This window comes from Agelaius tricolor, unplaced genomic scaffold (assembly GCF_023055355.1).
Source record: "Agelaius tricolor isolate 1412-34295 unplaced genomic scaffold, bAgeTri1.0.p SCAF_9, whole genome shotgun sequence".
Lineage (NCBI taxonomy): Eukaryota > Metazoa > Chordata > Aves > Passeriformes > Icteridae > Agelaius > Agelaius tricolor.
This window is the reverse complement of record NW_027269269.1, coordinates 22,169,187-22,187,815: the sequence shown is the minus strand read 5'-3', so window position 1 is coordinate 22,187,815 and position 18,629 is coordinate 22,169,187. Positions and strand designations below refer to the sequence as shown.

General features: G+C 41.2%; 1 protein-coding gene across 1 annotated transcript; it reads left to right on the top strand.

The window, feature by feature from the left end:
- Positions 1-1,337: 1,337 nt before the first annotated feature.
- CD86 (CD86 molecule) lies at positions 1,338-12,468 on the top strand. The gene is made up of 6 exons (XM_071433213.1): positions 1,338-1,560; positions 1,678-1,727; positions 3,015-3,356; positions 7,387-7,698; positions 9,746-9,886; positions 10,668-12,468. The coding sequence occupies exons 2-6, from the start codon at positions 1,682-1,684 to the stop codon at positions 10,685-10,687; spliced, it is 861 nt and encodes a 286-aa protein (XP_071289314.1). The 5' UTR covers positions 1,338-1,560; positions 1,678-1,681; the 3' UTR covers positions 10,688-12,468.
- Positions 12,469-18,629: the final 6,161 nt, after the last annotated feature.

Here is an 18,629-nt window from a genome sequence, read left to right as displayed (position 1 = left end):
CACTCTCATTTTCAGTTCTGGTTTTGCTCTTTGCTTCTGTGAGACAGTCATTGCAAAACATGCAGAACACGCTCTCCCCTTATGTCAGTAGTTGCTAAAATGCTTTAATTTCTCCTCTTACACACCTGCACTAAATCAAAAAAAATAGAGCTATCCTTTATTTTTCACTTGACTGAAAGCTAAAATTCTTATTTACAGGATGGAAATATGACTGCTGCAAAGCAGTTTCTGTCATTTTCAGTGGCTTGGCACAGGCATTTTTACTTAGGCAGTCAGTTGTCTGGTTTAGTTCAGTGGGGCCCAGCTTGGAGGGGAAAATCCCTTGATAAAAGTTTACCATGCAATTGGGTGGCTGGAGCAGAAAAAGAATTACCTCTGTCTATGACAATGGATTCTGCATGAGCGCTCCCTCCCCTCCCGCCTCTCTTGCTATGACAGGTGGATCAAAAGAAAGTTATCCATATCCTCCAAGCCATGTGGACTTCTTTCTCTTCTTTCCTAAGAAAAGGTAGGATGAAGTTGGAAAAAATACCCTTGTCAGTCCTGTACATTACAGCACACTCACAAAACACATGTTGGTGGACTGAGGGGAATTCTGTATTAAACAGAAGAAGACACCAGAGACCTGGGGTAAAGGTAAAGACCCAAGTGTACCAGCCTAAAATAAAACATGACAAAAAATGGGAAACCATCCATCAGGAAAGCGTACTGCTAGTGAGGACAGCAGACAGAGAGATCTCACTGGTTTTAGGTAGTATGAAAGCTGGAAAGTTTTACATCTGCTCGTGCAAAGTGATTTCTTTGGAGCTGTTTGAAGGAGGAGAGTGAAAGTTTTGGCAAGGGCAGTATGGAGGTTTCTCCCAAATATATGGAAAAGGCACACAAAAGCCACAAAGGCGCTGCTAAAATGCAAAATAGCAAACACAGACTGGAGGCAGGTGCCACTCTCAGGTTGCGTGGGAATGACATTTGGCTGTTTACCGGGGCTATGGGTCCTTACACCACATGAACCCAAGCAGCCAGAGAGGTGCTTTGCTTAGGAGACAAAATATAGGGTTTTTTTCTTGTTTTCGAAAGAGAAACTAATTTTTTCTTTACCGAGAACTATGTGCTGTTTAGCATCAGCCCTCTGTATCATATATCATAAGATTTCTCTGTTATCCTTTGCTGTTGTTCAGGATAGGTTCCTGTTCCTGTCACAAAACTGAAGGTCACACACTTCATCACTTCTGGTAGCTGACATCACCGAGATGTCTCCCCCACCTCTTCCTTCTTCATCACACTCTCCTCCCCCTCTACTTTCAATTCCCCATCTTCTTCCCCACACTGCCAGGCCAAGCATGCTCCCCATTCCTCTTTCCTCCGCTCCAGGCATTTTGGGTACTTGTCCTGCCCTTTGGACCTCAGGGACTCTGTGTTCCTCCCATGGCATACACAGTCTGCAGTAATCTTGCACATCATCACCTTTTCTGTAAACCAGAGATCTGCCAAAGCATGCTAGTTGTGGTTGCTAAAGGCTGGGAAACACACAGAATCCCTTGCACCAATCTATAGAAAAAGGTGAGATTAACTTTCTCAATACTCTCTCTTGCTAAAACTTCTTGTTTTACCACTTCTTTGGGAGTACTGGAATGTTTTCAACCTCTAACATATTTCTTTCTTTCCCTCTTCTTACAGTGTCATGGAGGCCTGCATATTCTTCCTTTGTGCTATGATATTTCTCCCAGGTAAAAGGCACATTTTTAATTTTTAAAACTATTTTGATTGTTTGTGTCCTACTATGTGATACTTTCTCATCAACTAAGAAGCTCATTCCTTAGTAGTATTAATCACTTCCATTGCACAATCAAGGTCATATAGCCCATGTGACATGTATTTAAATTGTGTGCAGGGACTCTATAAAATATATATAGTAAGTACTTCCTCTCTTCAACTTTATATCTTTACATTACACTTATTTTATGTTGCTCCTAAATTCCCAATTTAAATCTGTCTTTAAAATGTGCGTGTATCACCTCTGTGCATTATAGAGAAGAGTGGTACTAAACCGAAAACTGGCAGTCTGATATGGGACAACTGGAGTTTGAGGCAGCCACAGAGATCATTTTGTAGTCTTGTGCTCTGGAAGAACAGTCAAAACTTTGCACCAGGAGAGAGACTGTAAATCTTCTTCTCCTTTTGAACATAGCAGAGATGTTTGTATCTTCTGGGACAGAGGGCTGCATTTCTTATTCCAAGAAAACACAGTCCCCCAGACCACTACTCATAATAGACACATGCACAGGAGAAAGCAGGAGAAAAATCATCCCTTCTGTAGTGCAGTTCATCCCTTCTTTGCATGAAGGCATAATTGTGTTTATTGACCATTTCTGTTAACAAGATCAGCAGCAGAACAGTTAAATCTGACATTTACTCTGTCATTAAATTCTAAATTAATTACAGAACAGTTAAATCTGACATTTAATTTGTCATTAAACTTTAGATTAATTCTTCATTGAGATTGAAAGTATTCACCTGTTTCTGACCTTCTGCTCATGCATTCCCTAGACACTCACACTTACCACACAGTGTGTACTTCACAGTTTCTTCAAAAATTTAATGCGTTGTTATTTTCTTAGGAGAATTAACTCAACTTTTTAAACAGAAATTGTGCATCTATCTTCTTTGTGGCAGAACCTCATTACACTCAGGATGCTGCGAGCAAGAATTGTTTGAATCTTTGGCCTGGAGATAAGTCTTCTAAAATATAGATGCTCATGATCTCTGTGTGGTAGGCCTTCTTTGGAAAGTAAAATATGGGAAGAAAAATAAGAAATAGTTTTATGACCTGAACTCGTCATGACTAAATGAGTTAGTTTGAACCACTACTGTGTCCTGTCATACCTAGTGGGATAATTTGTGTCTAAATGTTGGTGGTTTTATTCCCACTGTTGTTAAGTGTTGGATCTCTGAGTGCAACTTGATATTCTTTTGCAGCTGGTGGAAATCTTGATTTTTCTCTCTCTCTGTCTAAGGTATTGCTGCCAGTGTGCATCCGGTGAAGGCATTTCTCCATCACACTGTACACCTATCCTGCTATTTTCCAAACTCTCAGGAAATTGATGTGAAGAATTTAATAATCTTTTGGCAAAAAGACAGTAAAGTGGTGCACGAAGTATATCATGGCCAAGAAAAGCATGAGAACCTTAGTCCTGAATATATAAATCGCACCAAGGTGGACATGGACAAATGGACCTTGCAGTTGTTAAATGCAGGAGTTGAGGACGAGGGACGCTATCAGTGTATTATTATGCAAAAAACCCCTGAACAACCAAAAATGGTCATACACCAATCTGAGTGGTCACTGCACATCATTGGTAAGTAATCTCTTCCCATTGCCATCTGGTCTGTGGGATTCTCTGTGATTTTGTTCAGTCCAGAAATATGGGTCCTGTCTCCAAGCCCCTGAAATTGTGCCTGTTCTGGAGCAGAATTTCTAAAGATGGATAAGAGACTTGCTTCCTGCAAGTTTTATGGCTTTTAGGACTCTGGAAAATAAACTTGTTTATTTGCATCTGACAAACTACCTTCTATTAAAAGTAGCAGTAGTTATCCAACCTTATCAACACTGGTGGCAAATTAGAATTGAAACATAGCAAGATCTCTGCAAGCACACAGCTATTTTATGATCATATAAATCACAGGGAAAATAAAGAAAAAACAGCCCACATGGAGGAGTAGAAATTCATATGTACAGCTAAAGGAAGGCAGAAAATACATCTGAAGAAAATTATATACATACACTGGTGAGATACCACCTGATTTTTCTGCATCAGAGAATTTTTTCTAATCAGAGGAAAAGGCAGTAAATCTTTTAACAGGGAGATGGGAGTGAGGCACCCAAGTTTTCTTCACATTTTCTAATATTTTTTAAATTCCTAATATATAATCCTAATGTTTCTCTATTTTAAACTATTCTGTTAGTAGCCTTTATCTGTATGCCTGTGTTCTGTCTTCCACTGTGATAGTACTAGTCATTAATAACTTGCACTGGTGTTTTCAGGCTTCAGCATACTGCTTTAAAAGAGAACAGGCCAAGTGTAACAGCAGCCAAAAACAGGGTACCAGGACAATTGACCCTATTTAGCCTTGTGCTACTAGCAAGTGTTCCCTTGTTCCACAGACAGAAAATGTAGATTGTTAATTTTGATTCTCCCAGGATCTACTAGAGAGGCATTTTCAGTGGCATTTCGGAACTCAGAAACTCACAATGTGCACTTAGTATCAAGGCCCTTGCTTTAAGATGTGTAGCATCAAGTGCTCAATCAATTCAAACAGTTGAATCAGTTATCAGTTTACCCAAAATCTGAGAAAGATGTTACAGATCTCTCACTCTTAGGACTAAAAGTCTCCTACACCTTTTAAGGTTTAGCTTAGGAAGACAGTTTTAACAATGTGCTGTTGACTTCCTTCCAAATTACTTTCTGTTCAATACACTCACAAAGGAAGGAGCAGTATAAAACCATATTTTAAAAAAACTCAAGCCCTTCAAAATAATTAGATGAAAAATGCAAATATCAAAATGTACCTGTGCTTACACGCTGCTTTTTAATTAGAATCTCATATCATACAGGGAGGGATTTTTGTAGTTTGGCATGTCACACTTAAAATGGGCATGAGAACACCTGAGGGCTGTACAAGAATGGCAGGGGAGTCACACAAAGCTGTCTGGATCACTTGGTGACAAAGCATTCAGAAATAATGCAGTACCTTCGAATACAATTTAAACATGTCATTTTTATGTATTACATCAGTACAATATATAGTTAGCATGAAACTGTGTCAGGAGAGGTTTAGGTTGGAGAACAGGAAAAGGTTTTTCACCCTGTGGGTGGGAGGTCAGGCACTGACAAGTTCCCCAGGGAAGTGGTCACAGCACTAAGCTTGAGAGAGTTCAAGAACAGTTTAGCCAATGCTCTCAGGCACATGGTTGTGACTCTTGGGCATCCTTTGTGGGGCTAGGGGTCAGACTTGATGATCTTTGTTGGTCCCTTCTAACTCAAGAAATTCTAGGATTCTATATATATATATGTTAGATGTATTTCATACAGCCATGATGACTAATACAAAAACAGACTCAGATCCTTCTCCAGAAAAAGAAGGAAGATTTCACAGTGGAAAACTTTGGCTCTCAAAAATGCAAGTTAGGGACCATGCCGACAAGCAGCTTAACTGGAAAATCTGCTACTGTGGCATGTCAGCAGTGCTTCCTCTGGATAGATCAATAAGGGAAGTAGGTGAGACTAGGGAAGCTGTTTCAAAATATGCACTATTCAGAGCATTGAGACTGAAATGATGTCACAAGAGAGACTTACAGTTGCTCATTTTAAAGGGGATGTTGAAAAACTGAAAAGTGTGAAAAAAGCCCTAGTAGAGTTATCTGAATATTGGAAAAAATACAGTCAACTAGAAACATTAAAACAACAATCTTACAACCTTATAACACAGAATAATCAGAAGAGTTTTGTTTCCAGAATGTGAGAACCTGAAATACATGTGAAATACTGCATATTAAAAGAAAAAAAAGAAAAAAAAAAGTATTATTCTGCGACAGTCAGTGTCTGGAAGGAAGTAAGGCAGATGGTCACTTAAGAAAATAGAACAAAAGCAAAGTGATTAAGCCATTGACAAAAATATTAACGGCTTGATGGACTGCTGTCTCTTGAGTTATTTAAGCTAATCCCAAAGTTTTTTGGAAGACACTATCATTAAATACAAAAGACTTCCTGAAATGTACTTTTCTATTAACAAACATAAACCTGATATATGTAGCCCACACCCTGAATGCACCCAGCATCACTTTTCAGTAAATTGAGGTTCCAGAAACTATAAAAGAGAAGTGCAACCTATATTCCACTATTTTCACTTGCTTACTGTCAATAAGATTGAAGCCCTTAAATCACTTGGATGTTGTGGCAAGTTTCATAGCCGTGGATTGCATTCTTGCTATCCCTATAAAATACCAAGGAGAGAATAAATACTCCAGACCAAAGGTCTGACAGCAGTCAGCAAAGCAAGTCAGACCTTGAGCTTTTCTGAAGGACAACTTAACTAAATTTTGAGGTATAGAAAATGGGAGCCTTTTTCCATTTTGAATTCATATCCATCGACTCTCTTGGGGGGATTTAAGTGACTAAGCTAAATCCTATGCATTGTGTATTAGGATAGAGAAAATAAAAGCAGCATCATGTATCTTCATTCATCCATATTAACAATCCTCTAGGGCAAGGATTAGATCCTTGTTCCAACACATTGAGTGTGTGTGCAGAAGAGTGAGACCCTCTTAAGACTCACATTTTTCTAAGAACCCTTTTACCTTCTCCAATATTTCTGCACATTGTCTTTAGTCCCATTGGCCCTAAAAAAATGAAGCATTTGCAATGAAATCTTAAGTCTACTTCTCAGGATTTGTTTCTGACTTTTTGGGAGGTTCTCTGGGGTTTTTTTAACTTGCTATGTGCCAACTTAGTGGTCAGTATTATGTTAACATTCTCTCTTTCTCCTTTTCCATTATAGTCTATTATTTTTACTATAAACCTCTGACCAAACAAATCCTGGTTGAGTATATCTAGATTAATTAAGAGAGGGTATTGGTCAAAAGCTGCTATTTATCATTCACATTTTATGTTTAAATAGTTCTTCCCATTCTTGTTTCACTATTTCTTGCATGGGAAACTTGGCTTTTTAAAGCAACAGGTGTGTTTTTCATTTATTGTGATGAGTGAGTGACACAAAATAAAAAATCCTTATGCTATACTCAATTCCATCAGAAAAGCTAAGCTAAGGGAACCCTACCACAAAGTGATGATGAATTATATGCTGCAAAATGTTTACTTACAATACTGACAGACACCAGGGACATTTCTACTTAAACAGCATTGAACTTTGAACTTACCCCATCTGGATTCTCTCAGATTATTTCTATTTTTACATTTCCCAGTTAGAAGTTTGTGGGTTTCCCCTTACCCATTCAGGATGCCAAAGGTAGGGGACATTGTGGTCCCTTCCCATTTTCTGCTTAAGCCCTTATTTGTTAGCAGGCCAGGTTTCATTTTTCTGAGGTATTAATATGTCTTAAAGAGGTGGGAGAGACAGAGGCCCATTGTCTGACTGATCAGCCTTGCATCCTTGAAACACCCTGAGAACAAGAAGCAGCAAGTCTTCATACACACCAAAAAAAATGCCATACAAATCCCTTCTTGGAATGCCCATTGTCTTCCTGAAGAAAAGTGTTTAGACTTGTTGTTGCCTGAAAATCTTAAATAACTTAAATCTTAAATAACTGGCAGAGACTGTCACAAACGTGGCGTGGCTGGCTCATGATGCTCTGTCTTTGGTCTATTTCAGCCAACTATAGTCAACCTGAGATAGCAGAACTGCACTCTGGGGAACTAAAGCCCAACGGATATTTGAACCTCACCTGTTCTTCCAGTGGAGGTTATCCAGAGCCCAAGGAGATGACTTGGCTGATTTCACACGAGAACATAACACACAGCAGTACGGCTCACATGGATGTCTCACAGGATGCTGTGACAAAGCTGTACAATGTTACCAGCAAGCTGAACATCCCAGTTCCTACAAGGAGCCCCACTAATATCAGCTGCTTGCTTCGCCTTAGGGAGCAGCTGGGAAGCCTTGTCTCAGTCCCACTGGGCATAGGTGAGTCTCCCTTTGGCCATTCCAATTTCTGCACAGGTAGGAGCCGGTAGTAGTGCAGGACAGCTGATCACAGACAGCAGCATGGTCAAGGCAGGGAATAAACTCTAAGTAGGAGTAGAAGTTGGTTAAAAGGGTTGTAGGTTCTCTATCCTATTCACCGCTGAACTTCCTCTCTTTTCCACATGGGAAATCTTATTACAACAAGGAGAGGGCACAGAGAAGGAATTGCTACACAATCCAGAACACAGCCCTATTGATCCCCTCCCTGGAAGATGCTGCAGTAGCAACAAAGCAACCTAGGAGTCTGGATCAGGCAGCAACCAGTCTCTGGAGGTGACAGCTGTTGGGAGAGGTTGTCACTTCACAGAATCAGAGAACTGGTGAGGTTGGAAGACGCATCTGGAGATAATCTTGTTCAACCACTCTGCTCAAAGTAGGGTCAAAAGGTAGCACAGCACTTTATCCAGTTGAATTTTAAACATCTCCCAGGATAAAGACCCACAACCTCTCTCAGCAAACTTCCAGAGTTTGACTACCCTGATAGTAAAAAAGGGGTCTTTTACTGGTTTAAAGTGCTTGAGCTGCTATTCTTAATCATTCCTTAGAAAGAGGCAGAAGGCTAAACAGAAGAGTTCCATGGACCATATTTGGTTCACAAACTGCCAAATAAACTGTGCTGAGTTTAACTGTAAAGACCATGAAACTTGGACTAATATTAGAAGCATTCCTGGTAGTTTTCATAACATTTGGCAGAATTAAAAGTGCACATTCCAAAATGACTATCTGGGGATTTTTCATCTCTGAAACTGTGTCTTTTTTCAGACACCTCTTGCAAGAAGAAGCTGGGGACCTGAGTTCCATTATGACTTTACTGATGGATTATCTCAGGGTTCCACATGGCTGATCCTTTCTTTAAACTAAAGCAGTATTTATTTATCTTCTGGACGAGGAAAACTTCTTTTCACATGTTTTTGTTTATAAGCTATGGCACAAGAACATCAAAATAAAGACAATTCCCATTTTGGTCATACGTTCATTTGGCTTGCACATGTGTCTTTTAGACAATGCTGAAGATGGAGAGCTGTGCTTCAATTAACAGGAACAAGGAGCCAAGAGGGAATGGTAGCATTGCAAGAAAACTTACCAGGGCAGTATAAACATGCACCTTATTACTGCAGATGTAAAATAAATTTGCCACTTGTTCTGAAAAAGTTCTACAGTGAAGTTTCCTTAATATAAATTTAGGTAAAGGGTTAAGTTATCAACACCAGATATGGCAAACTGCCTCTGATGTCTTTGCATTCTAGGACATTCAAATACTCTTAAAATACAATCCAGAAGCCTTCTAATGTTTGTTCAGCTCTGCACATCGCTTATTAGTCTTGAAATGGTTATATTAGCTATAATGCTGAATCTTCCTCTTTCCTCTTCAATTCTCTCCTCTCTGGCTTTATGAAAATAGATACCTGACAAACAGTGATGGTGGGTAAGAAACCAGGAACTCCACACAAACGTAAGTTTTGTTTGGCAATAACTGAAGCTCTATCAGCTGCTAACCCTGCCAACCAAAACCTCAAAAACACAAAAACCAGAAATAGAGGGAAAGTCCTTTGAATTCCCTGCTACTTTCACATCCCTTACAGCATTTCAGTAGGCTTTGACCATCATTTCCAACAGACACCAAGTAGTAACACGTTCCAGGTTCTTCCAACTTGCATGGTAACACGGAGCAGCATTGGCACAGTAGCTGCCTCATTGGCTATTGCACCAATTAAGTTGCTGATCTTTCACATGTTACCCAAACCTTAGAAAGAATGCTTTGCTTTACTGCTGTTGAAGTGACCAGTAAGACCAGGTAGTTTCACTAGTTATTGGAAAGGGAAATAAAATAATGTGGATAGTGATTTATTGACAATAGCAAAGTAAAAAGGATGCCAAGGGTCTCGACCTAAACTTCTATTTCATGTAACTTTGGGATAGAGTGTTTAAAGTAATTGTCACCAAATTAAATCTTGGCTGTGTGTATCTTCTCTGTTTTCTTATTCAGAGATAAAAGAGAAAGAAATGGAGCAAGCAAAGATAAATTTATTTGGCCCACTTATAGCTGTGGTTGTAGTGATCATTTCTGCACTTCTTCTGGGTTTTGTGATATTAAAGAAGAAGAGAAATATCTTGTCTACCAACCAGAGTAAGTTACTACTTGTCATTCAGCTCTACCATCCCTCAGCTCACAGGATTTACCCTTTGTAATCATCCCTTTACCTACTTTCAAGCTGCTGACAGTTAGGTTTCATGTTGGACTTAAGCTAAACTTCCTAGGACAATTTAGTTCCTGTAGCAACTTAGTCAATCCTGCAGTAAGTCAAAGCATCTTTCTCCTGTCTCATCCTGGAATCCACTTCTCCCCTTTTTTGTGCTCTGTGAGACTGTCATGGCACCATCTTACTACCTTTTCCAGTAGTTTCATCCTTTTTTTTTCTGGGTTTGGGGTAGATTTGGCTCTTAAAGTCATTGAACTATATAAATCTTTCTTGCCTATCACTACTATAAGAAAGATGGAGTTGGGGCAGGGATGAGAGGAACTTACATGAAGTTCACAGAAGGATCTCTGTCATCACAGAGTTGAACATTGCTCCACCACAAGCTGCCCACACACTGGGCTGAAAGAATCATCTTGTACTGGGGACAGAACTTGATCTTGGCATTTCATTTCTCTATTTTGTTGCAAGACTAATTCTCAGCACTCCAGGGTTTATTCAGCATTGAATCATGTTGACATCAAAATCTATTTTCCTTGTAGCAAGAGGGAAATGCATCCCTCAGTCAGTCCTGTTTCCCTATACAGTCAAGGGTCCTGAGCCCCACCTTGTTCTTTTCTAAAATTCTAAGATAACTGGACATTTACTATCAACTCCTTTACCAGCTCCTATTTTTCACATGTCTGTAAATCACATATTGATCTATTCTAGGTGTCAGTCTAGCAGTCTAGAAGCTATCCAGCTTGAAACTGAGGCCATCAGCCAGACTGCTGACTGGGAACCACCTCTGCACCCAGCAAAGCATGAGGTCCCATGTTTTTAGAGGTTCTGCCAGAACAAGAATCCTCCCCAGAAGCCCTACAGAACAACATGCAACACTTTTGTGTGATGGCTGAAACCTACTGCCCAGAGTTCTCTGCTTTTATTGTTGCTCCAAATAGGTAGTAAATGGTAGTAAATATGATGCTCTGCCTGTCTGCATGACTACCTTTTTGTTGTATCTTTTAATATGCACTGTGACAATGTAAAATCCTGAGAGTGAATGGAGAAAGCAGAGCTGTATGGGTCACAGAATATCTCAGAAATAGAAAGAGTTGAGCCACAATCTGTGAATCATAACCATCACTGCAAACACGATCAGAAGTACGCTATTACCCATAAATCATAGAATCATAGAACCATAGAATAGTAGATTGACTTGGGTTGGAAGGTACCTTGAAGGTCATCTAGTTTCAAGCCTCCTCCCTAACCATGAGCCATAAATGCTTTTGGCAGAGTGACTGTGGCTTTGTACCTGTAACTTTCTTGTAAAGCTTCACATCAGGAAGAGGAACTTTGGGGTATATCCCCACTTTCTGAGAAAAGTCATGGAGTTCCTATCAAGCATTTGAATATAGAAATAATCTAAAGGAAATACTTGCTTTAAAAATAATTTGTGATTAACTTTATTTTTTTTTAATATCATCCAAGCTTAATATACCCAGACAGTTAGTACCTCCACACTTTGTTCCTCTGTTTTCTGACTGAGAGTTGTAAGAGTTGTTCGGGTGCATGCAGGGATAGAAAATGATAGCATGAGGTATCATGTGTGTGTATATTTAACCATAAAAAATTAGGCTGAACAGATAATGAAAAAATATTACATAAGTCATGTTCCTTTTTGGTTGACTATGTTCTTAATTTTACTTCAGACCTTGATGATAGAGCAATTCATACACTGTGGTATATTCAGCCATAGGAAGGAGTTTTATCCTTCAGAAAAGATCCTTTGTTTCACTCAAAATGTGTCAGTTCTCCAATCTTGAATGATCTCTGCACTTTATATTCTTCAACAGCACTGACATCTCTCCAGAGGAAGAATGCAGCAGAACTGAGACAAAATTCTTCTGAGATCTTGATTGTGTTTGTTGGTCTGACACTTTCAGAAAGAGCAGGGACATTAGCATCATATTCTTAAGACAAATTTCAGCTCAGAGTTGCAGTCTGGGGACATAAATTTTCTACAGTTGTTGGGTAGAAATATTCTTTTCTGTTAAATGATGAGAGTTGCTAGATTTCACCTCAATTTTTACTCCATTTTCAAGTATGTGAGAGAAATGCATGTCCTTTTGAGTTAGCTAAACTATTTGGGAGTCAGTTTATTAAGCTATTACACTAACATTCAAAATATTTTCATTCAGATTAATATCATCCAAACATTATTAAAAGGTTAAGGTTTTAATTTTTTGTAAAAGTTTATACTTTCTAGCAAACTTATTTAATGACAGATTAAAACATATGTCTTTTTCTGTGTTGCTGTTTTTATTCTCCTTCCATTAAAGCATCTTGTTAGGGAATACCAACATTTGGTGTTCTCAGGGAGGAAACATTTCCAGAATTACATCTTGGAAGCAAATGAATAAAAAAGGTATTGCTGCAATGACTGAGAATGGCATAACTAGAGGTTTCATATGTTCATTCGTACATATGTACATATGATATGTACATCAGCAGCTGTAACTAGTGGAAAAGGCAACATGGTGGGTTAGGTTTATCCTTTGAAAACTCCTTTCCATCCTTAATTTGTTCCTAATTGGTGAAGTTGTTTGTTTTCTCCCTTGCCATCCCTCTACTTTAGGCTGCCAGCCTCTTTCTATTAACTGCTCAATTTCTCTACCTCCTCTATTCTTTCCCTTAAATCAAGTCTAATTCCTTCCTTCAGGTAAAGATTTAAGGGGAAAAAAGCAGATGGGCTTCCGGGAAAATCTTAATTTGTCTCTGTGCATTGAAACATTAATCCTCTGCACTAGCAGGTGTAATGAGCACAGTAGCAAGGCACAGGAAAAGCATGGCTGATGTGCTGGTGTTTTTGTCCTCCATACAAATGCATTCACATTTCCAGGCTATCACCTCACATACTTAATTTCTTTCTTTGGCAGCTTTCAGTCATTGATTCCATCAATGTGGCAAGCACATGAAAGAGTGTACATCCACTATGTACCACAGCATGGAACAGCTTCACTCAAAAACACCATTCCTTTATTTTTAGGCAGAACATTATGAATTTCAGAAAACAAAGAAATGGCAAAGATGCATCAAATTTGCACCCAATGCTCTAATGTAAAATTTTGTTATCAGACTCAGAGTTGTGATAGATTATTTCAAGTTCACTGATTACCAGCACTAAATCACCAAATGGTTGAGATTGGAATGGATCTAGGGAGTGTGTCAAGCTCAACCCTCCTGCTCAAGCAGGGTCACCCGGAGCAAGTTGCCCGGGTCTATGTCCAGACAGTTTGTGAATATCTCCAAGGAGGGAGACTCCACAGCATATCTGGGCAACCTGGGGCAGGGTTCAGCCTTCACAGTAAAAAGGATTTCCTTCTGAAATGTATTCAGAGAGAGCCTCCTGTGTTTCAGTTTGTGCCTATTGCCTTTGGGCCTGTCACTGGGCACCATTGAAAAGAGTCTGGCTCAGTCTCTTTTGCACCCTTCCTTCAGGGATTTATACACGCTCATGAGATCTCTCTCAGGCTTCTTTTCCCCAGGCTTAGTAGCCCTAATGTACTCAGCCTGTGCTCAGATGAAAGATGCTCCAGTCCTTAAATCATCCTTGCAGTCCTTCACTGGACTCTCTCCAGTATGTCCACGTCTCTCACATACAGGGAAGCCCAGAACTGGACACAGGATTCCCGATGGTGCCTCACTGGTGCTGATTAGAGGGGCAGGACCACGTGCCTCAGCCTGCTGGCAACGCATTCCCTGATGCAGCCCAGGCACTGTTGGCCGCATTTGCCACGAGGGCGCACTGCTGCCTCATCTTCAGCTTGTCCATCAGGCCATCCCTGTCCTTTTCGGCTCAGCTGCTTTCCGGATGGATTGCCCCAGCCTGTACCTGTGCATTTTGGGGGCTATTCCTCCCAAGATGCAGGACTTTAGATTTCCTTAGATTTTTTTTCGGAGGTTCCTCTCTGCTCATTTCCCCAGCTTCTTGAGACCCTTCTGGATGGCCACACAATTGTCTGGGGTCCACTCCTCCAAGTCTTTTGTTTAAACTTGGTGAGTGTACACTCGCTCCCAGCATAAAGGTCATTAGCAAAGGTTATCAGCAAAGAGGAAAGTCAGTTAGTTTTACTGAAAATTCCTTAATGCCAGCCAGTGCTACTGCAACAAGCAATATCTCCCTATGGTTAACAAGTGATGGAACAGTGGAGTGTTGCATTTCCAGAATATTCTACAGTTACTTCTGAGGAGATCAATATTAAAAAAGCACCACACAGCAAGTAGGCCTTAGGGCACTTTTTTCTCTTTCAGGTGAATTATTTGCTATTGGAGGTTACACTCAACCAGAAAAATATAATAATTCTATTAAAGAAATCTATCTATGTTTTGGTTTCAAATTGCCTTTCTTCCTTCTTTCCAAACTCAGAAGGCAAAAAGCAAAATTTTATATATATATATATATATATATATATATATATATATATATATATATATATACACTGGAATGCCACACTCTCATAAATTCATAACTGATTTCTCCTTGGTTTTTAATCTTCTGCACTAGGAGGACCATAATGCTGGGACAGGGAAGGATTTAAGCAAAACATGTTTTCTGATTTCGGGATGGACTGCCAGAAGGTTTTCAAGACAAAAACTACAGTTAGACAGGAAAGCTGGTGAAAGCTGTGAAAGATGGGAAATGGATGAGGACTGAGAAAGTGTAAGGAGATGAGTGATACACCAGGCTGGCTTGCAACAGGAAGTGCAATGCATCAAGTGCAGAGCAGCTTCACAAACTCCTGGAAAGCTAGGCAAGGCTTGCCACTAGCAAAGAAAGATTCTGCATAGAGGTCCAGAAATTCGGTATATTTTTACAGACATTAACATGTCATACCTCCTCACATACTTGTGAATTTGAGCTTGCAGATATGCAAGCTCAAATTATCCTCCACTTGGTATGTTCTTGATATTGAGACCAGCATATCTTTTGTCCATTGCTTTTGTTAATCTCTTAAAACAAAACAAAAAACAACCTCATGAAAATAATAAAAAATTATGGCCAGCCATGTGCTTCTAATAAGCAGTGCTTATTATTTCAGAAGGGCACAGACCTAGGAAAAATTGGAAACAATGAGTTGACAGTAGCTCAGACTGCAGTTGCAGACCTATGTGCACAGCTGGTGCACCATGTATATTGCCTGCCCTTTTCCGAAACATGCATTTGATCTAACTTGTACAGGTTTTAAAATGGGACTATGATATAGAAACAATGGAGAGATCTTACTTCTTTACCTTGCACTGTTAAATGCACTACCATACCCAGAAACTTAAGTCATATTTTCTAAAAAGGTAAAATATTAGAATTGGAGAAGTGAAAAAAGATGATTAGGTCTCTAGAAAGCATGTTTACAATGTGGAGTTTGTGGAGTTCAACCTATGCAGGTGATGAAGAAAATGGAGAAAGTACCTGATTAATCTGTCCAGTGCAAAAACACTTTAAATGACTGATTAAATAAGGAAGGTGTGAAAGATCCTTCCTACTAAGTGACTCTTACTGGGGAGCCCAGAACTGGACACAGTACTACAGGTGTGGCCTCACCAGTGCTGAGTGGGGGAAGGATACCCCTCCTAACCTGGTCCAGGACACCATTAGCTTTCTTTGTCACTTTGTACAGCTTGGGATCCACCAGAACTATTTCTGCAAAGCTGCTTTCCAGCTTGTCATCTGCCAGCATGTGCTGCTGCGTGGAAAGGAGACAAAGAAGTGGAGATGAAAGAGTCAGAATAATCAGGTTTCTTGAACGTTTATGGAACATCAAGAATATATTACATTTGTAATGTGGAATAGAAAGGGACTCATTTAACAAAATATGAGGGGGAAAACAAATTATGACACCTAGCAAGAGATTCTGTGTGGAAAGAAAAACCAAGACAAAGCCAAGGAAAGAAAAAAAGATGCTCGGTATCCTATTCCTTTATCACTGGATAGTTTCTTGAAAGAATTATGAGAACCACAGCTTCTATTTCTCAAGTTGCCTATGGCAACAGAGCATATTGTGAACAAGGTAGAAGCCTTTCCTAGTAGATCAGACATCCAGAAGCAGAAGATCTTAAAACGACAAGATCTTCTTTCTTCAGAGTTTTTTCTTTCTGTGTCTGAAAAAATGTGCAAGACCTGCTGTCCAATTAACTGTTTGGAGAGTGACACAGCTGAGGCTGCATTGGATTGGATTGGATTGGATTGGCTGAAACTGGCAGAATTATGCTGAGGGATAACAACAGGTCGCATGGCCAGTCATTTTTGTCCAGCTGTATTGGAAAAGACGATTTAAAATAATGAACCTCTCAGTAACAACTTTTTCCTTCATCTGCTTTAATTCAATCAGAGTTAAAGCTTATACTTAAAAGGCAAAGCTATTGCTTAAGAACTTTGAAATCATGGCAAAGCAGGCTAGAAGTGCTCGGGAGTGAAAACTATTTTGCAGACCTAAGCCTTTATAGAAATTCAATTAGACTTTTAAGAAGGTGGTTTTTTGGTTTTTTAATCAGGTCAGTGGTTAAGTCCCTCAATATTATGTATGCACCCAGAGCAGAAAGTGTATAAAAAACAACTCAGTACAGGAACATAGAAGTTTTATCAATGAAAATACAAAAATGCTTGATCAGCGTAGCACACTGAAACATCAAACCCCAGCTTCCCCTAAAGAGATGCAAAGCAGCTGATTGATCCCAGAACACAGAGTTAGGAACCATGGCATCTACTTATCGTCTCGTATCAGTTTTACGACTCCTAAGCTTCCTCTCACTGGCAAAGAGTGAGTGGAAATCTGCATTCAAGGGTATCCACATCTCTGACACCAATCAACAGAGGCATTTCAGTGCTGACTGTATCTGCCCGCTCTAAAGCCCAGCAAAAACACCTGCAGTGGCTGTACACCACAGAGGGAAAACATTGTTGTCTTATGATGACGGTGCCCAGTCAGGCCATTGGGCTTGGGTCTTTATTTCGCCTTTCTCCTCCTTTTTCCTTCCAGCAGCCCCCACAGACCCCGAGCAGGCCTGGCCCCCGCTCCCCTGACTCCCTGTGGCAAGGAGCACGGTTTGAACTGACATCACGGGACCCTTTGGGTTCCACTTCAATTTCACTTGAAGTCCACATCGATTTTATTTCTTAAAAGCCGAGGCTGCGGCGCCGGCACCGCGGGCTGGGGCGCGAGGTCCCCCTGCCGGCTCCGGAGGCCGCTCCCTCGGCCCGGTGGCCCTGGGGCCGCGCGGGGGCTGTGAGGGGCTGAGAGGGGCCTATGAGGGGCCTGTGAGGGGACTGTGCAGGACTGTGAGATGGCTATGAGGGGGCTGTGGGGGGTTTGTGAGGAACTGTGAGAGAGTGAGGGGGCTGTAAGGGGCTGAGGGGCTGTAAGGGGGCTGTGAGGGGTCTGTGGGGAGCTGTGAGGGGGCTCTGAGGGGCTGAGAGGCTGTGAGGGGCTGTGAGAGGCTGTGAGGGGGCTGTGAGGGGGCTCTAAGAGGCTGTGAGGGGCTGTGAGGGGCTGAGAGGGTGTGAGGGAGCTGTTAGGAGGCTTTAAGAGTCTGTGAAAGGCTGTGAGGGGCTGTGAGGTGTTGTGCAGGGCTGTGAGAGGTTGTGAGGGGTTGAGAGGGTGTGAGGGGCTGTGAGGAGGCTGTAAGAGGCTGTGAGGGGCTGTGAGGTGTTGTGCGGGGCTGTGAGAGGTTGTGAGGGGCTGTGAGTGTCTGAGAGGCTGTGAGGGGCTGTGCGTTGTTGTGCGGGGGCTGCTGTCAGGGCATGCTGAGGGAGAGCTGTAGGGTCACAGCGCCAAGGGCTGGAAGCGATGCCAGGAGGGCTCCAGTCCCCCTCATACTCCCAATGGGGTCAGCGATGAGGCTGGACTGGGCTGCCCAGGGCCGTGTCCTGCCAGGTCCTGTAAATAGAAACACAGAATCACAGAATCCATAAGGTTGGAAAAGCCCTCCCAGATCACCGAGTCCAACCTTTGACCGAACACCACTACATCAACCAGATCAGAGCACTATGTGCCACATCCAGTCTTTCCTTAAACACCTCCAGGGACGGTGACTCCACCACATCCCTGGGCAGGCCATTCCAATGTTTAAATCACCCTTTTTGGGAAGAAATTCCTCCTGATGTCCAACCTAAACCAGTCGTGGTACAGCTTGAGTCTTCATCCTCTCCTGTCACTAGCTGCCTGGGAGAAGAGGCCAACACCACATATGGCTACAACCTCCTTTCAAGCAGTTGCAGATACCAGTAAGATCTCCCCTGAGACCCCTTTTTTTCCAGCTAAACACCCTCTGCTCCCTTAGCCACTCTTCATAGGACTGACTTGCCTGATCCTACCACAGATTTTTGCCCTTCTCTGCACTCAAGGATAGAAATGGAACACCCTTCCACAAGTACTTGTTTGCTCTGCTGCTTGAGTGTTGTAGAGAAAAATTTTTACCTCGCACCAAGCCTGAGCTGCTCTTCTTTCAGTTTCTGACTGCCATCTCTGATCCTCTCACCATGCACCACTGCGAACAACCTGACTCCACCTTCTCAATAACCTCCTTGTGGTTGTTGGAAAGATGTGATTTGGTATTTCTTCTCCAGGACAAACAGAGGGAGCTCCCTTGGCCTCTCCTCACAGTGTAAGTGCTCCAGTCCCATCACCACCAAACTTG